This window comes from Marmota marmota, unplaced genomic scaffold, assembly GCF_001458135.2.
Source record: "Marmota marmota marmota unplaced genomic scaffold, marMar, whole genome shotgun sequence".
In the NCBI taxonomy this organism is placed as follows: domain Eukaryota; kingdom Metazoa; phylum Chordata; class Mammalia; order Rodentia; family Sciuridae; genus Marmota; species Marmota marmota.
Window position 1 is genome coordinate 41,947,513 of NW_026000057.1, and position 22,026 is coordinate 41,969,538.

General features: G+C 35.2%; 1 protein-coding gene across 6 annotated transcripts; it reads left to right on the forward strand.

Annotated features, from left to right (window-relative positions):
• The first annotated feature begins 8 nt into the window (after window positions 1-8).
• Larp7 (La ribonucleoprotein 7, transcriptional regulator) lies at window positions 9-21,666 on the forward strand. Of its 6 annotated transcripts, none has more exons than XM_048813753.1 (14): window positions 18-154; window positions 6,757-6,810; window positions 9,373-9,570; window positions 9,699-9,799; window positions 9,874-9,957; window positions 10,067-10,231; window positions 10,318-10,411; window positions 10,487-10,834; window positions 10,939-11,080; window positions 12,751-12,902; window positions 13,357-13,475; window positions 16,439-16,598; window positions 16,762-16,853; window positions 21,448-21,666. In XM_048813753.1, exons 3-14 carry the CDS (start codon window positions 9,375-9,377, stop codon window positions 21,526-21,528), a joined length of 1,734 nt encoding a protein of 577 aa, XP_048669710.1. In that variant the 5' UTR covers window positions 18-154; window positions 6,757-6,810; window positions 9,373-9,374; the 3' UTR covers window positions 21,529-21,666. The 6 variants fall into 6 exon arrangements, with proteins under 6 accessions (XP_015340141.1, XP_048669710.1, XP_048669712.1 ...); XM_048813754.1 differs by lacking the exon at window positions 18-154 and adding an exon at window positions 6,151-6,203; XM_015484655.2 differs by lacking the exon at window positions 6,757-6,810 and having other exon boundaries at window positions 9-154.
• The last annotated feature ends 360 nt before the right edge of the window (window positions 21,667-22,026 follow it).

Genomic DNA, 22,026 nt, shown 5'->3' on the forward strand with positions numbered 1-22,026 from the left:
TGACGTCTGCGACGGACGCACGGCCTCCGGCGGGGGGGACGCGAGAACGGTGTCGCTCGTCATATGACGCGAAATAACCACGACTTTAAGGCTCGGGAGACGGAAAGGGCTGAAGGACGCAGTCTCTGACCCTGTATTTGGGGAATTGATCCGAGTAAGTGACAGGTGGCGTTTAGGGCGCTCAGGTTGGGTGAAGTCTAAATTCCTGTCAGTCCTTTTTCATGCCGTCTATTGTATCATCTGTCTCCTTCCTACCCCGCCCCCTCCCATCAGTTCGCTTGGCCTTGTACCCTGTGCGCACGCGCAGAAGTCCTGTGGCGGCCCACGTAGTTCCCGTTTTCGAGCTATGGGGGCGCGCAGTGACTGGCGTTGGGAGGGTTGGGGCACGCCCCACATTTGGCGGCGTCTCTGCGGAAGTACGGGTGGCGAGAGGAGCAATAGGGAAAGTGACTTATTTGCGGACGCTGGAGTTGACTTTTGGCTGCCAAAGGATAGCAAATATGAGGACTTGGGGGCGTGTGACTTCTTTTCGAAATTTCTAGTCCCTGTCTTCGGAGAGGTGAAGAAAAGAGCTAACAAGTAATAATGATAGAGTGTACTGAATCCTTTGGTAGAATTACATAGGGAAAACAAATGAGGAGGAGATGAGGAAAGACGTAGTGGGCCACAAGAGTAAGACGGCATTTAAACAGCTTTGGAAATTGAATAGGGATTTAGAAAACACCTTAGGCTGGAAGACTCATTCAAGGCAAAGACACAGGCCACTAAAGTGTTTTTGTTACCACTGAATCGGCTTTGACTAGAACAGTGATTCTTGACCCTTTTTGGCACACGCGTTGTTTTGAAAACCAGGAAAAAAGTTATTGATGAGCGTCCCAGGAAAATGTGTCTTTGAAAAAAACTTTTTGTGTAGAATTTCATAAGGAAAAAAAAATTTTGGCTGATTTTTGGCAAAAAGAAAAAAGCCTATCAACTTCACTGGTCCAAATACTATGCCTTTCATTGTCATTGAGTAATTTTACAACTGTGTAACTTGTAGAGAACCATAAAAATGGAAATTGGGTTTAGTCAAGGATACCATTAGTAATTGCCTCTGCTTGTATATGTTAATATTCATTTTAATGTACCTGTATGGGTGTTTGGTTTTTTGATTTGGTTAGGTTTTTGAGGGGTTTTTTTAGGGGGAGGGGGTCCTAAGCAATAAAGGCTCTTGTTTCCTCTCATATTTTCCATTGGTGTATTATAATTATACATATTGGAGAATTCATTGTTAGCATATTCATACATGCATACCACATAGCAGTTTAATTTGACCTTTATTGTGTCCCAGTATATCTCCATTTCCTCCCCTTCTCCCTCCCTCTGGTTCCTGTCCTCTACTCTATTGGTCTTCAGTATTCATGAGAACACACAGACACACTTTTCCTTTTTCCACTCTAACTTCCACAAAGGAGAGAATGTATGACCCTTGACCTTCTGAGTTTGACTAGTTTCACTTAACATAATGTTTTCAACTTCCATCCATTTTCTTCAAATGACATAATTTCCTAATTATTTATGTCTAAATAAAACCCCATTGTGTATATATATACCATATTTTCTTTATTCATTCATCCATTGATGAACACCTCTAGGCTGGTTCCATAGTTTGGCTATTGTGAATTGTCCTGCTATAAACATGAGTGTGCATGTATCACTATAATATGCTGACTCTAATTCTTTTGGATAAATATCCATGAATGGTATATGGGGTTCCATTTCTAGAGTTCTGAGGAATCACCATACTGATTTCCACAGTAGTTGTCTAATTTACATTCCACCAACAGTTTAAAGTATTTTTCACCACCTCTGTCCAGCATTATTATTGTTTGTATTCTTTTTTTTTTTTTAAGTTGATAGACCTTTATTTTATTCATTTATTTATATGTGGTGCTGAGAATCGAACCCAGTGCCTCACACATGTCAGGCAAGGCTCTACGGTTGAGCCCCAGCCCCAGCCCCAGCCCTATTGTTTGTATTTTTAATGGCTGCCATTCTGACTGGAGTATGATGAAATATCAGGGTAGTTTTTTATTTGCATTTCCCAAGTTGTTAAAATTGGTGAACATTTTGTTTTGCATATTTCTGGACCATTTATATTTCTTTTATGTTTATATAATTATTTTTTTAGTTGTAGTTGGACACAATACCCTTATTTTAGAGGGTGGTTGCTTAGTTTTTTGAGTTCTTTATATATTCTGAATATTAATCCCCAGTCAGAAGAGTAGTTAGCAAAGATTTTCTCCCATTCAGTAATTCTTTCTTCACATTCCTAATTGCTTTTTTAATTCTTCATTGAGTTGCTTTGTAGCATGTAAGTTTCCCTCATTAACTAAGTAAAAGCTCTACCAGGTATTCATGTTATATTTGTACAAGCATCATGATTTACCCTTCCTTTAAAATTTATTATTTAGCAATTTCATGGATTCATAAGAACTCTTGAAACACACCTAAAGTTCCACAGAATTAAGGTTAAGAATCTATATAGATCAGAAAATACCATGTATGATGGCAAATTTCAGGTTTTACTAAAAAGTAGGCAATGTGAGACTCAAATATAACACGACACATTAACATTGCCATCTTTAAAAAGCCAAGTTCCTTAACCTTTCAGCCTCCATTAAAAGAGGGTGGAAGAAACTACCTGATAGGATTGTGTGTATTTAGAACAGTGTATTTAAAGTAACTGACATTGTTACACAATAACTTATAATCTTTGTTCAAAGCTCATGTTTAAAAGCCAGTTAGACTACTGGTTTACTTATATTTTTTAAATATAAATTATGTTACTGAGAAGTGATAAGGAATTTCTGAAGTTGCAAGTTTGTTTGTTTTGTTTTGTTGTGTTTTTGGTACCAGGGATTAAACTCAGGGGCTTGAAATCTCTGGGCCACATCCCCAACCCTATTTTGTATTTTATTTAGAGACAGGGTCTCTACTGAGTTGCTTAGCGCCTCTCCATCGCTCAGGCTGGCTTTGAACTCTCCATCCTCCTATCACAGCCTCTGGAGCTGCTGGGATTACAGGCATGTGCTATTGCGCCAGACTGAAGTGGCAAATTTTGACATCAGCATCACAGAACCCTATCCATGTTTTGGGCAAGTTGCACATAGTTTTCTATGAAGAATGGATGATTTCCAGTCGTTTATAAATTGTTGCCATATTCTAGTGACAATAGTTGTGGAAAACACTGGAAATGAGAGCTCTTTGAAAGATTAAATTGAATGTGATAGATTGGTAAATAATGTGGTTATATGTTATTGAATGTTTTTTATAGCAGCAGTTTGATGTTCTTTATGAAATTTTGACTAATCCTTACAACCTTGTTTAGGTATGATTTTTTTCTTTAATCATCTTACTTTGCATTCTGTTTAATCCATATCTTCCCTAAATGAAAGGTATATTTCATCATCTGAATCCTTAGAAGAATGAAGGAGGGTCTCTGGGCTATGATACAAGAAATATGGTTTCTGGGAGAATTGTGACTTTCTGTGCTTTTGTAGTTCTATCCACTATTCCTTAGATGGTAGGCTTCCATCAGGAAAGGAAATGGAGAGTAGGCAGCTAGCCCTTTGTAATGTGGAGCTTCCCTCAATGATAAGCATAGCCTTTTGTATTATATTTATATCCTAGCACCTTACAAAAGAATTTGAAATACTTCACTTTACAGGTAATTTTGGTGTTTTGTTTTTGTTTTTGTCTTTGTCTTTTTTGGAACTGGCAGTCGAACCCAGGCTTTGCAAATGCAAGGCAGACTTTGCCACTGAGCTACATCCCAGCCTGATACTTTTAAATATATTTATTTATTCAACAAATACTTAGGTAGTGATCAAGGTAAAGTCCCGACCCTCATAATGTCTACATTCTAGTAGGGTAGATAGACAATAAAATTATAATTCCAGGTAACATAAGAGAATATATAGAAAATAGTGACTGGTGGGTTGATAGCTTTCAGATTGAAGGGGAGTTCATTTTTTTCTTCCACATTTGTTTTTAAATTTTGTTAGTTGTCAATGGACCTTTATTTATTTATGTGTGGTGCTGAGAATCAAACTCAGTTCTCACACATGCTAGGCAAGTGCTCTACCACTGAACCACAACCCCAGCCCCTCTTCCACATTTTTTATTGGTGCATTATACTTGTATATAATGATGGGATTTGTTACATATTCATACATGCAAAAATTACATAATATAACCTATAATTTGGCCAATATCAGTCCCCGGGATGTCCCCCCTCCCTCCCTACCTTCCATTTCTTGGTCTCTTTCCTCTACTGCTCTCCCTTTGATTTTCATGAGATGCCTACTCTTCCCCGTACTTTTCTTGTCCTTTTTCCTCTCCACCTTCTACATATAAGAGAAAACATACCGTGCTCAACTTTTATTTCACTTAACATAATGGTCAGTAGTCCCATCCATTGTCCTGCAAATTATATAATTTCATTTTTCTTTATGGCTGAATAAAACTCCATTGTGTATATATACCACATTCTCTGCCTGTTCCATAGTTTGACTAGTGTGAATTGTGCTCTGATAGGGAATTTTTAGATTGGATAAAAAAAGAAAGTCTCGGGACTGGGGTTGTAGCTCAGTGGTAGATCTCTTTTGCCTTCCATGCATGAGGCACTGGGTTCGAATCTCAGCACTACATAAAAATAAACAGGTAAGGATATTGTGTCCATCTACAACTAAAAAATATTGGAAAAAAAAAAGAAAAGAAAGAAAGTCTAAGATAGTGACATTCACAGACATCTGAGTAAAAAAGGAAGTAATCCATACAGATGTGTCAGGGAAGGTAGAGAGCAGAAAAAGGAAAGCCCTTGAAGTAGGAATGGCCATAGCATGTTTAAGACATCTAGAAATGGTGTTATAATCAGAGTGATCCTGCTGAAAGGAATTGTAGAAGTTAGAGATCCTCCGGTGGGATCACATAGGGCCTTGTAAACAGTAGGGTTTTTTAATTTTGAATGTAACAAGCAAATCTTTGGAGAAGTTTGTACAAAGAATTGCCTGATTCAGTCGTGCATGCCTGTAATCCCAGCTGCTTGGGAGGCTGAGGCAGGAATATCCAGAGTTCAAAGCCAGCCTCGGCACCAGTGAGATGCTAAACAATTCAGTGAGACCCTGTCTGTAAATAAAATACAAAATAAGGCTGGGGATATGGCTCAGTGGTTGAGTACCCCTGAGTTCAATCCCCTGTACCCTCCCCCCAAAAAAGAATTGCCTGATCTGATTTGCATTCTTAAATTACTATTCTATCTGGAAAATTAGTTATAAGGAAAGAAGAGTAAAAGCAACTTTAAACCAGTTAAGAGGATCTTGCAGTTCAGACAAGACATGATAGTAGCTTGGACCAGGTGGTTATGAAGGAGGAAATGAGAAGAATTCACGTTCAGAATGTATTTTAAAGGTAGAGCTAATGGAAGTGCTGATGAATTGACTGTAGAGTATGAGGAAGAGCAGAATTAAGGATCACTGTCATGTTTTTGCCCACAACTATTTTTATATGGTGTTTCTGAGATGGGGAAAACTAGGACAAGAAAGTGTTTGTGTAAAATTCAAGATTTCTTTTTGTCTCATATTAAATTTGAGATATTCTCTGGGTAAGCAATTGGAAGTCATAAGTGGATAGTGTAAGATTGGAACATGGAGCTGATAAGAGAATATCTAACTTGTGAAATAAACCCCAAAAGCTTAAAGCCTCGAAGAATGAATGAGTAGATAAGAAAGGAGCACAAGACTCAGTCCAGTCATAGGCAGCATGTATAGGTATAACACAGTCAGAGGGTCTAGTAAAAGAAAACTTTCTTGGAAGCCACATGAATAAAGTATTTTCAAAGCAGGAGTTTCTAGCTCCAAATCTTGCTGAGAAATCAAATAAACAATGGAATTCACTGATAACTTTACAGTTTCACCTGCATGGTAGGAAGGAAAGCCTGCCAAGAGGGATTAAAGTGAGAGTATGAGATGAGCATGTGGTTATGCAATGCTAAATGACATTTCTTATTTTTCTAATTATTAATTTGTATGTACAGCTGCATTTTATGTTTTAAGCTAGCATAAACTAAATGTTTCATTACTTTTATCTTTTTAAAATTGATACATGGCTGATCAGCTGAAGTCTACTCTGAAAAATGCCAAAATTTTCTTCTGTTGCCAATGGTAAGAATGTATGTTTAGTTAGAGATTTGAGGTTAAATGCATGAAGAACTTTGCATCCCCTTACTGAATATCAACTTAAAACACATTAATCATTTCTGTTACTATCTGCAGCATCACTGTACCTGATTCTAGTAGGCACTCAGACTCAGGAGACACAAATAGGCTTTAATCTAATACTATATTTACTTAGCTTTAAAGAAGGATACATAGCAAAAGATAGAGTAGGTACAACAGCTTCATCTCATGCAGAGGCTCAGACCTAGCATTTACCTGAATACAGCAGTTACTCAAAACTTTTGTTTTTGTTTTTTAAGTATTTTCTTAGAATTTCTTTTTTCTTTTTTTTTTTTAATTCTAATCCAATATAAATGACAGAATGTTCTTTGACTCATTGTACACAAATGGACCACAATTTTTCATTTCTGGGGGTATGGAGATAGGAAATATGGTGGAATGAGATGGACATCATTACCCTAGGTATATATATGATAGCACAAATGGTGTGACCCTACTTTGTATAAAACTTCTGTATTTTTTTGCCCCTCCCCAACAGGTATGCCTGACTTCCCTAGGTAAGTGTTAAGGTGTATGTAGGCCACCTTCACAGGTAAAAAGCTTTAGCTCATTTTGCCCATGTTGCCTAACAATCTTTTATGGCATTCTGGTCACCTAGGCCCAAGGCCTGCATGCTTATATTATAGGTTCTCCAACCCAGGTATAACAGAACAGACATTTACAACTAATCCCATTTGTTTTCACCCTTCTATTTTCTAATATGAGACTGAGGTTATTTTCAGGCAGGCCTGCATCAGCCCAGGCTTGATTTTTTAATCTTTTGATAATGCACTCATATATTTTTTTTTTTTTTGCATGTACCTCTGGTGATTCAGTTCATTCAACAGATTTTATATACAATTTGTTCAACAAATGTTTGAGTGACTAAATAGCCAGGGATGGGGATGACTCCATAAACAAAACAGTCACAGCTGGGGATTTACCTCAGTGGTAGAACATTTGCCTAGCACAGTGAAGGCCCTGGGTTTCATTACCAGCCCCCAAAAATCTGAGCAATGGGGGGAAAAAAAGAGAAATCTCTTATTTCATTAATCCTACATTTTAGAAGGATAAAAAATAAATAAATAAAAAGGAGGGCCTGTGGGGAAAAGGGTACACTTGTACATTGCTGGTGGGACTGCAGATTGGTGCAGCCAATTTGGAAAGCAGTATGGAGATTTCTTGGAAAGCTGGGAATGGAGCCACCATTTGACCCAGCTATTCCCCTTCTTGGTCTATTCCCTAAAGACCTAAAAAGAGCATGCTACAGGGACACTGCTACATCGATGTTCATAGCAGCACAGTTCACAATAGCAAGACTGTGGAACCAACCTAGATGCCCTTCAATAGACGAATGGATAAAAAAAATGTGGCATTTATACACAATGGAGTATTACTCTGCATTAAAAAATGACAAAATCATAGAATTTGCAGGGAAATGGATGGCATTAGAGCAGATTATGCTAAGTGAAGCTAGCCAATCCCTAAAAAACAAATGCCAAATGTCTTCTTTGATATAAGGAGAGTAACTAAGATCAGAGTAGGGACGAAGAGCAGGAGAAGAAGATTAACATTTAACAGGGATGAGAGGTGGGAGGGAAAGGGAGAGAGAAGGGAAATTGCATGGTAATGGAAGGAGACCCTCAGGGTTATACAGTGGAGGGGGTAGAGAGAGAGGAGGGGAGGGGAGGGGAGAGGTGGGGAGGGGGGAGGGTGGAGGATGGGAAAGGCAGCGGAGCACAACAGACACTAGTATGGCAATATGTAAATCAATGGATGTGTAACTGATGTGATTCTGCAATCTGTGTATGGGGTGAAGGTGGGAGTTCATAACCCACTTGAATCAAAGTGTGGAATATGATATGTCAAGAAATTTGTAATGTTTTGAACAACCAACAATAAAAAATTAAAAAAAAAAAAAAGCAGGGCCTGTAATCCCAGTGACTCAGTAGAAGACACTGGGGCAGTAGAACAGCAAGTTCAGGGCAGCCTGGGCAATTTAGCAAGACTCTGTCTTTAAATAAAGAAGAGCTTGGGATATAGCTTGGTGATAGAGTGCCCCCAGGGTGCAATCCCTAGTAATACAAGAAAAAAGGTAGGATAAAGAATAAAGAAAAATTAAGCCAGGCAGAGTGGCTTACACCTGTAAGCCCAGTGGCTCAGGAGGCTAAAGCAGCTGTATCTCAAGTTCAAGACTAGCTTCAGCAATGTAGTGAGGCCCTAAGCAAATTAGCAAGACCCTGTCTCTAAATAAAATACAAAAGAAGGGGGCTGGGGAATGCAGCTCAGTGATTAAGCTCCCCTGGGTTCAATTCCTGATACAAAAAAGAAAAAGAAAAAAAAAATCACATAGTAATGTTAGAAGGTGATAAGAACTAGAGAAAAATAAGGCAGAGGAAATATCAAATATCTGTCCAGAAATTTGCATTTTTAAATATGATTGCCAGAGGAGACCTCACAGAGGTGACTTTTGAATAAAGACAGAGAGGTAAGAGAGCTCGCTATCTTATTTCAGGAGATATGTTTCAGAGAAAACAACAAGTTCAATAGACCCTTAGCTCAAAGCTTACTGGGTAAGTTTTAGAATAGCTAAAATCAGGAAGATTGTAAGTTCAAAGCCAGCCTCAACAGTTAGAGGCTCCAAGCAAGTTAGCCAGAACCTGTGTCTAAATAAAAAGGGCTGGGGGATGTGGCTCAGTGATAAAGAACATTTGGGTTCAATCCTCAGAACAACAAGTGAGGAAAGCAAAGGAACAGAAGCATGAGGGAATTGCCTCCCAAGAAATAAAACACTGGGGAAGGCCAATTCCACAGCTTGGCTATTGAATTCTACTTCTAGAAAGCAGTAATTGGTAAAAGTCAAGAATCAAATTTATATTTGGAGTTACTTGTGAATCTTGCACTTGCATCCACTGACAGTTTTCGGCGGACACATCTTACTAATTAAAAACCCAATGCTTCACACATGGGCTACCGCTGAACACAACCCCAGCCGTAGAAGTCTGTGTTGATGTTTCTGCTGTTTAAAAGGAATACAGGAGGTATGTGCAAGGCCCTGGGTTCAATGCTCAGTACCAGGCAAAGACTATATAATATACATTTTACTTTTACTCAGGTATGGAAACAGACAGTGGAAATCAAAAGATAATGGAAGAAAGCGCCGAGAAAAAAAAAGATGTAGAGAAAAAGAAACGGTCTCGGGTGAAACAGGTGCTTGCAGATATTGCTAAGCAAGTGGACTTCTGGTTTGGGGATGCAAATCTTCACAAGGATAGATTTCTTCGAGAGCAAATAGAAAAATCTAGAGATGGATGTAAGTTTCTGTTTCTATTAATTGGGAGCCTTTGTGGGAATTTAGGTCACATAACATGTGACCCACCATTCGCAAATGTCCATTGTGTGTATAAAGAGGGAAATATGCTTATTCTACTTTCTGTCTAGATGTTGATATATCACTTCTGGTGTCTTTTAACAAAATGAAAAAGTTGACTACAGATGGGAAGTTAATTGCCAGAGCACTGAAAAGTTCCGCTGTTGTCGAGGTAAAAAATTAAAATTTATTGAATTGTTATGAATTCCCATAGCAATTTTTAAATTAAATGTATTCCTTTTAAAGCTGGACTTAGAAGGCACCAGAATCAGAAGAAAAAAACCTCTGGGTGAACGACCAAAGGATGAGGATGAGCGCACTGTATATGTGGTAAGACTTTTATTAAGGGGAGTACACAGAAGGACTTTTAATTTTATTTAAAAACTTTTTTTTTAACATGAATAAGGTATAGAATTTGAAAGCCTTTTTATTATCACAGGAGTTACTTCCCAAAAATGTTAATCACAGCTGGATTGAAAGAGTATTTGGGAAATGTGGCAATGTGGTTTACATAAGTATACCACATTATAAATCTACTGGAGATCCAAAGGGATTTGCCTTTGTGGAATTTGAAACAAAAGAGCAAGCAGCAAAAGCTATTGAGGTAGGTAGGTCCAAACCCTAAGGAGAAACAGAAAAAGCAAAAAATAAATTACAATTACAATTATTTTATTAATTTTTAAATTTCAGTTTCTTAACAACCCCCCAGAAGAAGCACCAAGAAAACCGGGCATATTTCCCAAGACAGTGAAAAATAAGCCTATTCCAGGTTTAAGAGTAGCTGGTGAGTAATTTAAAGTTCATCAAAAGTATAATGCTACATGTCACATTACTTTTTATACTTTACTTTTATTTACAGAAGAAAAGAAAAAGAAAAAGAAGAAGAAGGGCCGAATTAAGAAGGAAGACAATGTGCAAGCAAAAGAGTTAAATATGGACACAAACAATGAGAGTATCTCTAAAATAAAAAGGTCAAGGACAGCATCCGAGGGCTCTGAAACAGAAACACCTGAACCTCAAAAGCAGCCCACAAAGAAAAAAAAGAAAAGGGAAAGAGAAGTATCCAGCTTACCTGAAGGCAAAACAGGGAAGAGGAAGAGAAGCAGTTCTGGAGATGCAGAGTGCTTAGCTCCCAAATCTAAACTGAAGAAAATGGCTCAAAAAGACATTATAAAAGAAGCTTCTGAAGTTTCAAAAGAAAACAGAGGTATTAAGTTTACAATCAGATATGCTGAATTCTGTTTGCGTTTAGATTCAATGGAAACCTGTTTCAAATACATTACAGTTACAAATCTGTTTACATTTCTCTAGACTTTGAATTCTCTACAGAAGAGGAAAAGGATGGTGGAGACATAAAAGATGGTTCTCTAAAAACAAAGAGAAAGCATAAGAAAAAACATAAAGAGAGACATAAAATGGGTGAAGAAGTTATACCACTGAGAGTACTGTCCAAGTAAGTAATTTCCTAGTGTGAACAGACCAACACTCCATCACCATTGCTAAAGTGCAATTCCAGTTTATATTCAACAGAGTTGCATGTTAGCAACAGTGATGGCCTGTAGTCCCATACCTAATTCAAGCTGGTTTCTGTATGTGCAGATTATGTAGGAACCACCACACTCAAACATGGAAGCACTTATTTTATCATGTCACAGCAAGTGCCTCCATGTTAAAGTAAAGGTGACCCCTGAACAGATGTAAATATACTTCAAATGACAGTTTGAGTACTCCATTTTAAGTTACTGAATTGTAAAAGGAAGACTTACCATCACCAAAACATGGAAGCACTTACTTTCCCAGTTTCAAAGCAAGTACATCCACGTTTAAGTGGTGGGGAGCCCAGACTTAACACTATTAACCTGTAGCAAAGGTAAAAATTAATAATAGTCTTCTAAAATGCAAAATATTAGTAGTCGTGCCGTTCTGGAGACACCTCCACTGAAACATGGAAGCACTTACTTTGTTTCACACAGCAGGTACCCCCATGTTAAAGCAAAGAGGACCCCTGCAAAATCTTAGGGCTAAAAATAAAAAGTCCCATTCTGGTGCAGTAAGTTGAATTCACTTCTACTGAAACATGGAAGCACTTACTCTTTTAAAAAGCACAGAAAGCACCTCCATGTTAAAGTTGAAGGGAGTCCACTCATACAAGAACTTCTCTTAGTACCAAAAAATTAAAAGCTGAAGAAAAAAAACAATTTAGAGGAAGTTTTTTTTTGTTTTTTTTTTTTGTTTTTTTTACCTTACGTTCCGCACCAGTTTCCAAGGAGTTCTGTCCTCATCTTCTGGAGTAGTAAAGAGAAGGACTTTGGCACTTCTATTTATACTGTTCTTACCTCCTGAATTCCTTTTGCTTTTTTATCTCAGAGAATCATTACAAGAGCCTTTTGTTATTTTAATGTGTCAGCTCTCAGGGAAAGTATGATCCTGGGAGGGTCTGGATACTTTTTTTTTTTTTTTTTTGAAGTATACAGATGTCAATGTTAACAGTTAAAACCATTACCACAAGATATCCTCCTCTTGGGAAAAAAAAAAAATCTCCTATCTGCTTGTTTGATGGCACAGATTAGGGTAACAATTGAGTACTCCCACAGAGCCAGGAGATGCATTGTGTTTTTATCTGGAGGAGCTCTCACAGTTTGAAGAAACATCTCCATGTTAAAATGTATGTAAATAAATTGCTTCCATGGGGTGTTTTTTTCTTCTCAGAAATTCCTCTTGGTTCAAGTAAGTACTAGAAGAATGTTATCTCCCAAATTGGAAGAAGTTTAACAACCTTTAAATTTTAATCTCTCACTTTTCCCCCAAAATAACTGATCTAGTAAATGTTACTAATTAATGAATTAACTCTAAAATTTGACATTCATAAAATGTTAAAAACAGTAATCTAATTTGGAAACTTAAAACATCTCTTCTGAATGCTGGGGCAAGAACTCACTTTGATTTGCTAGATAGATTTAGGAACTAAGAAATAATTTGCCGCTAAGGCTTGTAGACAAAGAGAAAACCTGGGAGGAGTGTATGCAGGAATCATTGTGAATGTACTTGTTTACGTTAATTTATATGTTTAAGTAAAAAAGTCAACTGTTGTCCCTTTTCCTACTTCACTTTTTTGCCTTAAAGGAGCGAATGGATGGATTTAAAAAAAGAGTATTTGGCATTACAAAAAGCCAGCATGGCTTCTTTAAAAAAAACTATATCCCAAATAAAATCAGAATCAGGAATGGAGACAGACAGAGGAGTTCCTAATAACTCTGAAATGAGAAATGAAAAAGGTAAAAATCACTATGGTACCAGAAAAGTATATGAGTTATATTTGATTTTGGCGGTTTATTTTAACAAATATTTGAGGAGCTGGGAATGTAGCTAAGATAGATAAATTTTCACATTTAAATATATTTAAAATATTCTAATGTAATACCTGTGATTATTTATTTATTATAATTCTTTTGTTCATTCATGGGAAAACATGTTTAAGGTTTTTACAAATGCTCTTCTAACATTAACAATTTGCATTGATAGTAACTATGTAGCATTCTATATTTTATTTCCTGGATATCTGAAATAAGCAGTATGACACAATATAGTCTCCACAATTAATTCATTACTCCTTTTAAAATTAAGTGAATTGTAAATTGATTATTTATCAGCCAAAGAAATCTTGTTCTAAGAGTGGTCGTAAGTGTTAAATTATTAAGTGTGAGAATGTTTTCCTTTTCAAATCAACAGCTCACAGTCAAGAGAATCACCCTCAGGAGAAGGTTAATGCTCCAGGACCACAGTTTGTGAGTGGAGTGATTGTGAAGATCATTAGCACAGAACCTCTACCTGGCAGGAAACAAGTTCGGGTAATAACTTTTAAGCCCTTAAACTATTATTGGTTCCTTTCTCTTTTTTTTTTTTAACTTCCCTGTGTGAACATGTTTGTTAAGGTAATTTGATTTGTTTTGTCTTCTATATTAACAAACATGAAGAATTTTGTTCTATGCTATCTGATCTTTAGGTTTTGCTTCAAGTTAAGTATAACTTAAAGTATAAGTATAACTTTAAGTATAACTTAAAGTATAACAGTCAAGACCAAAATTCTTGACTGACTCAGATTTGCAGTGATCACAGTTTGAACATCCTTCTTTTACAGGAAAATTACAATTTGTGTTTAATTTTATTTGTGTCGATAATGGCTGAGTGCTCTATAGTTGAAAGGAAATGTATTAAAGTGCTTCCCTAAGTTTTTTCCTGTTTTGTTTTCTGTGAAAACGTGATTTAGACAAATATTTCAGTACTTGATACTATATTGTTTGTTTTTGAAGAATTAACTAACATTAGAGTTTGTCTAAATTTTTCTAAAAATTATAGTCATCTGATTGTCTGGTTCTGAAGCAAGACAAAGATTTTCTGAATTTGTATTATTAGCACTCTTAGCTTTCAATAGATACCTAAATTGTTTTGTTGCCTCTAAAAATAAAGCCAAAATAGATATGGAATAATATTTTAAAATACTTAAATAATATTTAAAATATTTTTTTCACTTTCCATGGATTTAATTTATTTTTCTCTTGATAAATCATTCTTGGAAATATGAAACTTAATTTTTGAAGAAATTAAAGATATTTTCAATCTGTGTTAATTACTTACAATTACAGAAAAGTATAACCTGTTTTTGAAGAGCTACAAAATGGACTTGGGCAAATCAATCCCATCATTGTATATAATTTACACTATCAATTGCTATGCATACTGGTATATAATCTGTTTTTCCTCCATACAATTTATCATTGTTCTGCAGCTTTTTATACCAGCAAAGATAGCAAAACTTCTTATTAATGAATGCCTATTCCTCCATATAGGAGTATCTTATTTACTCTTACCCTGTCACTCATTTCACTGAGAAGCTTTATTTTAAACTGTAAACAATATTCTGTGATGCACCAAATATTTTTGAAGTTCTGTCATAATGATATTCAGTACCATGAGGTGTTTTCTTTGGGTTTTTCATATACCCATGCCAGTCAGGTTTTTTTTAACTTGAAAACCAGTAAGGGTATAAAAGCACTCCTTATCTAAAACTGTATCTTTAAAATTCTGTAGCCCACACTGATATCAATTTAGTTTCTCTTTCCAATGTTGCTGAGGGATTTGGCCAATCCAAAAGGCTATATTACCACCTTATATTTAAGCAGTAGTAGCAATATAGAATTTAGAAGGATAGGCAAAAAAAAACAAACATGGGAATATAAGTGAATGCTTAGCATGTACAAGTGTTTGCATTCAATCCTCAGCACCAAAAATAATTTTTTTAATTAAGAAGCTTTTATTATCAAAATGGTAATTAAAACAATTGCATATTCTTTATTTGCAATCAAAATCATAAGACAACCTCATTAATAAAGGTAGGAGTTACTTACATTTTGCTGAAGGAAAAACTGGTAAGATGGTAGTTACTGCACTATGACTTGCCCCTGTGATTACCAGGCTAATTTGTCATTATAAGGGTTTTAAATTCTAAGGGTTCTAAATCAGGAGGTTAACCTGACATTATAATGGATATTTAGTAAATATCTTTTGAATTGTACTAATTTAACCAGTCTAGAAAATCAAGTATAAAAGTGAATGCATTCAAATTATAGCAACTGAATTGTTTTTCTTGCTTTATGTCTAAATTTAGTTCCAGTCACTAGATAAAGAAATGGAAAGAATTGGCATGTATATTTGTCTACATTATCTCTTTTTTGTTTTAATTGATTCAGCAAATATTTACAGTCCTCAGCTTCTAGAGATTCAGGGGGTTTTACTCCCTATTCTTTAGTGTATGATAATAAATTATTTTTTGTTCTACAATGAAATAATTTCCAAATAAACTCAATTCTTTCCATAATTTAAGTATCTAAAAATTCACCATTTAAAACTAGTATTAAGTTATTTGTGGGCTGGGGCGGTAACTCAGTGATAGATTCCTTGCCTAGCATGCATGAGGCACTGGGTTGATCCTCAGCGCCACATAAAAATAGATAAATAAAATAAAGGCATTCTGTTCCTCCACAACTAAAAAAAAATTTTAAAAAGTAAATGGAAGCAATATAAATGTTTTCCAGTTGCAAATCTCCATTTATTTCTTCAGCTTTAGGTAAGGAAGTTGATGAATTAAGAATTAGTGTAACATTCCTGCATAAATGCATTTAGGTACTCCCTACTACCTACTGTGAAAAAAACTTGTTTAAGAATGCAGGAATCTTGTTAATTTGCCCTCACAGCAGGCATTATAGGTAAAACTTTTCCCTTGCTGTTGACCACAACCTGTTTAGAAGAGGTTATTTAGATATTTTTTTCAAAAACTGAGAGCTTGTGAGCTGTGTTCCAGTACAACTACTCAAGAACTCCCAAGAATTTGTAGGTTCAATAAAACTTTTTTCATGAATGTTATAAAAAGTTGAACAATTGTTACATGTATTTTAAGTCATGAATGATGATGTACAGGTGAGTGAAAATAAACTTCCACCAAATACTGTTTTTCTTTCCTTTTAATTTTATTTCTCATTTCTTATAATAATTGCTCCCAGACTGTTTGGTGGAGGTTGGGGGTGGGCACCTTTGTACATTCCATTCCACAAATATATATATATATATCACTGAATATAAAATGATAAGAAAAGTAATGTATTTTTAATAACAGCTTTGTTTTAGAAGAAATGTTGGACATGGGATACTTAGTCTCTGTAATGGTATTTTCATATAAAATATTTGATAACCCTTTGAATACTTTTCAGATTTATTTTGAAACATCTTAAATTATTGATTTTAAATTCCAATGCAGGATACTTTGGCCGCAATCTCAGAAGTTGTTTATGTTGATTTGTTAGAAGGAGATACAGAATGCCATGTCAGATTTAAAACTCCTGAGGATGCTCAAGCAGTTATGAATGCATATACTGAAATTAAAAAAAAGCACTGCTGGAAACTCGAGGTCCTTTCTGGTAAAACTTAATAATTTTTAACAATAATTATTATGGGTAATTCTTTTATATTTTTCTAATAGAACTAGTATTTTTTTTTCCAACTAGTTTAGTTCTGTTGATTTGGATTTTGTTTTTTTATATGACCTTATATTCAGTGCTCAATTATTGTTTTGTTTTTAAGGTGATCACGAACAGAGGTATTGGCAGAAGATTTTGGTAGATAGACAGGCCAAACTTAACCAGCCTCGGGAAAAGAAAAGAGGCACTGAGAAGGTAATCAGTTCATTTTTATGTCTTATGTGCTAAACTTTTTTTGGAGGTTGAATATCTTCTTTAAGTCACTAATAGATGACTATAAAATAAGTTTTGCTTTGCTATTGAATAACAAAGGTTTTCCCCAGTGTTGTGTTTTTTAGAGCAGTAGGGAAATGCTCATTTCTCTTTTTTTTTTTTTTTTAAATATTTATTTATTTATTTTAGCTTTCGGCGGACACAACATCTTTGTTTGTATGTGGTGCTGAGGATCGAACCCCGGCCGCACGCATACCAGGCGAGCGCGCTACCGCTTGAGCCACATCCTCAGCCCTCATTTCTCTTTTTTTGAAACATAGGAAATTGGAATTGGAATTGGTTCCTACAAGGGTACATAACTTCAGAGCTTTTTTTGTTTTGTTTTTTGTTAAATTTACACAATCTTGATTTGGGCTGCTGTGTTTGTATTCTGGTGGTAAATGATTACAGAAAGATTGTCTTGATGGTAGAAACCACAATTTATTTAGAGTGTAACTTATAAAGACACTTGATTCACAGATAAGATTGAGATGTCATTTTTATTTCTTTTCCTCTAGTATAGTCAGCAAGTGTACTAGCCAGCTTAAATATTTCATGTAAGCTTTTTTTTTTTTTTTTTAATAATTGTTTTGGTGATAATTAGAAAGATATTGATAGTATATAAAATATTTTGTTCCATCAATCTTTGAAGCTTATACTTTGAAAACAAATAATAATAAAAATTTTAGGAAAACCTAAAAAGAGGTACATCCTCTTAATTTGATGAACACTTTGAAAATTATACTTCACATATTCTCAGCTTGCTAATTTGGGGTTATATTTATACATATTATTTATTTATACTTAAAAATTGAGTGTTTTTCACCAGCCTTTCCATTGCCTGACATTTCTTGGAATTTATGATGATTTATGGGTAGGTTGCCTACTGGTCTTCCTTTGTTTACTTGAATGTTGGCCCACCTTATTGAGATGGGGAGGACTTCCCCTTCCTCCCTTCCTAAAGACTCTTTCAGGTGTTAATTTCAGCGAGCCCATTTGTGATTGTTTAAATGTTAAAATTATTATTCTAGAGCTCACACCTGAAATCTGGTTCAGTTTGTTAACTAATACTAATCCTTCTAATTAGTACAAAAGTTATTTAAATTGTAGATATTTTGAAAACTAGGAAATAATAATTATTTCTTTTTTTGTTTTAGAAATTTAGAAAGGTTTTTTTCCCTTTGGAAATTTAAGGCAGTGTTGCATTCTTGTAACTGGTGGTACAAGCATGAGTAGCAAACTCCCCTGCTTTCGTGAGGCTTACAAATGTATAGTATAGGTGGATAATAATCAGTGCTGTGTAAAGTCAAGTAACTTTACAACAAATGGTGTTCTGTGGGCAGTTCTGTCCACAAACATAACCTTAATCAGAGACCTTAGGAAAGTGGGCCAGCAAGTCAGAAGCATTTAGCAGTGTATCTTTCCAAGCAGGAGTAATGAGAATTAAGTGCTTAGAAAAAATTAGGTGAATGTCAGTGATTCCGCCAAAAGTAATGACATAAATAACTTACTAACAAGACAGCCCGGTTTTCCCATATAGTATTTAGTCCATCCTTAAGTGATTGGAGAAAAAAAAACTAATAAAAAATTCTGGTTATTAGTTTTTGTGTTGTGGTATAGAACCAATACTGGAAACAATCTCCTGTGCCCTGTTCAGTTTATACAGAATTAAATGGGGAAAAATGAATTTATGTTATTTTCTACATGTAGTTTTATATATAAAAATCAGATACTAGTAAATTAATGAGTTCTCACAGAAGATCATTAAGTTCTCCCCACCAGGGTATCACTTATTTTTTTCTATCTCAAATCTTTTGTTCTGCTATTCTGAGGATTAAACCCAGAGCACTCTCTCAAACTATTGCAAGCACTCTACCACTGAAATACATTCCCAGCCTTTTTTTCCCCCCTTTTATTTATTTATTTATTTATTTTTGAAATGGGGTCTTGCTGAGTTGCTGAGCCTGGCCTCAAACTGGCAATCCCTTCCTCATCCTCCCTAGTAGCTAGAATTACAGTTGCACACCACCACTTCTGGCTCTATCTAACCCAGATCTTTGTAACATATACTGTCACTTTTTGACCACCTCCAATGCTTTGATCAAACCCAGGGCTTCATGCATGCTAAGGAAGCACTTTACTTTTGAGCTACATCCTCAATACTTCCATGTTACTTTGAGCACATTGGTAAAAGTACTTATGTTTCTGGAGACAAAATGAAACTGCTTTTGTTTCCCTTCAGTTTCAAAACCATTTGAATTCTGTGAAGGGTTGGGGGTGCTGAAGATTGAACCCAGAAGCACTCAACCACTGAGCTACTTCCCCAGATCATTTTATTTTGAGACAAGGTATCACTGAGTTGCTGAGGATTTCACTAAATTGCCCGGGCTGGCTTCAAATTTGTGATTTTCCTGCCTCAGTCTCCTGAGTTGCTGAGATTACAGTCATAAGCCACTGCACCTGGCTGAATTTTTTGTTTTATCAACATAGTCTTTCTTTGCAAATTACTAATGTCTGAAATTCAGCAGGTCAAAGCAGAATTCATAAAATTAGTGAACAGGATCATAGATATTATAATGTTCTAAACATCTGTGATTTTAACTTACCTCAATTAGAAAGAATCTTAATCAAATAGTGACTTTGTGAGTGGTAAATGACATCAAACTTTAAACTATTTCAATGGGGGTCTAAGGTTGTGGCTGGGCTGTAGAGCTTTTGCTTAGCATATGTGAAGCACTGGGTTCAATCCTCAGCAACACATAAAAATAAATAAAATAAAGGTATCATGTCCATCTACAGCTAAAAATATTTTTTAAAACAAACTATTTCTGTGAATATCCTTTAGGATCAAATTTTTAAAGAAAATGATTTTTCATTTACTCCAAAATAAGGTGTTTTAAATTTATACAAACATTTTAATCAGTTTTCTTTTGCTTTGCACATAATTTCACTTGCCCTCTTTTTTTTTTTTTTTTTTTTTTTAAGTTGTTACTCTTTAAGACCTTTATTAACAGATGCTTGCTGGGGTTTTTTTGTTGTTGTTGTTATTGTTGTTTTTTTTGAAAAACAATAACGTTTCAAGTTGTAATGTTATTACAAATTAAAAATGAAGTTCCTGGGCTGAGGTTGTAGCTCAGTGGTAGAATGCTTGCCTGGCATGCGTGCAGCCCCGGGTTCAATCCTCAGCACCACATACAAACAAAGATGTTGTGTCCGCCGAAAACTAAAAAATAAATAAATATTTAAAAATTCTCTCTCTCTCTCTCTCTTTAAAAAAAAAAAAAATTGACTTTTAAATTATAACCTTTAAAATGTATGTTGAAAAAACAGGCTTTTTTTAAAACACAAAAGCCTGGTTTTGGTTTGTCATTATCCAAAAGAGACATTTTTAGGTAACAATAATAAAAAAAAATACTGTATAGATAATGCCAATAGTTCTAGTTATTTGGTCAGTGGGCAAAAGGCAAGCTCTAATGGTCTTCAGGTCCAATCTTTTGTTCATTTTTTACTGCGGGAATTTTATTTTCAATTATTGTTGGATGTCTTAAACTGGATGGTAAATAAGCCTGCATTTTACTTGCCTTCTTTTTTTCCTTCTTTTCTTCTTTTTTTTGTGCTGGGCATCAAACCCAGGGCTTCACACATGTTAGTCAAGCACTATGATGCAAGCTACACCCCTGGCCTCCTTTGTTGTCTTTAAAAAATATCCAAGAATATGGGCTGGGGTTGTAGCTCGGTTGTAGAGCCCTTGCCTTGCACATGTGAGGCCCTGGGTTCAAAGTACTACATAAAAATAAAGATGTTGTATTGTGTCCATCTACAAGTAAAAAAAAAAAAATTATCCAAGAATGTAACATAACTTATTAATAGAGCATTTAGATACCGAGTGCGTGGCACATGCCTATAATCCTAGCAGCTCCAGAGGCTGAGGCAGGAGTTTAAAAAGGCAAGGCACTAAGCAACTCAGTGAGACCCTGTCTCCAAATAAAATACAATACAAAATATGGCTGGGGATGTAGCTCAGTGTTGGAGTACCCTTGAGTTCAATCTCAGTACCTTGTACCAAGAGTACAACAGTTGAGTTAAATTAAGAATATCATTAGGTAATGTCTTAGTAATTATCCAAGTCCAAGGGGATATGAAACAACAAATATAGGTCCTGAAGATTCCTAAGAATTACTAATGTGTGGGTTGGGTATTTAGCTCAGTGGTAGAGGGCTTGCCTAGCATGCACAAGGCCCTGAGTTTGGTCCTGGCCCCTGAAAAAAAATTACCAATATGGAGTAGGTGTTCTTAATTAAAAGATTTTAAGCAATGTATAGCTTTAGTGGGGGAAGGTAGTAGTTCAAAGATTTAATATCTATTATACTTAATGAACCATAATCTTAGCAATTTTCTCTTTGATTGATTTGACCTAAGCATAATTATCTAATTTTTCTCCCACTCCTCTTTTGTTTGAAAAAAAAAAAAATTTTTTTTAAACTTAAGAGTTGTGAAATATCAAATACATTCTGATTTCTGATTTCTTTCTCCATAGTTAATCACCAAAGCTGAAAAGATCAGACTGGCAAAGACTCAACAAGCAAGTAAACACATTAGATTTTCTGAATATGATTGAAAAAATTAAAGTTCACCTCTTAATTTCACTGGATACTTACTTAAGTGATTCTGGGAAAATCCATTTTTATTATGGTAGTACTATATAATGAATGTATTTCTAAAATCTGCATTTAATTAAAAAACTTTGATCCTTAAATTGTGTAAATAAGCTTTTTTTTTTCCTAGACAGAAATGCACTATATGCCACAATTTATCATTAAATGCTTTATTTGTTGAAATTACATAAGTCAACCTCAACTGGTTTCATAAATAAATGTTTTGGACATTATTGTTAATTGCTTTTATTTACAAAACAAATACATACTTGCAAAAATAAAAATAAAAGTACCTGAATATAAAGTTCAGAAAACTGTAGTATGCTCACTGTACTTACTATTTTGAACAATTTATTTTTCATTTCAAATACCTTGGATGTCTTTTCATGTTGATGCATGCAGACATGTATGTGTAATAAGTGAGTGTATTTATTGTTCTTTTCCATGAACAAAAGGTCATT

Coding starts and splice junctions, on each gene's coding strand:
- Larp7 (XM_015484655.2), top strand. CDS start 9,375: ATGGAAACAGACAGTGGAAATCAAAAGATAATGGAAGAAAGCGCCGAG. Junction 9,800..9,873: donor AAAGTTCCGCTGTTGTCGAG/GTAAAAAATTAA, acceptor TTCCTTTTAAAG/CTGGACTTAGAAGGCACCAG. Junction 9,958..10,066: donor ATGAGCGCACTGTATATGTG/GTAAGACTTTTA, acceptor TTATTATCACAG/GAGTTACTTCCCAAAAATGT.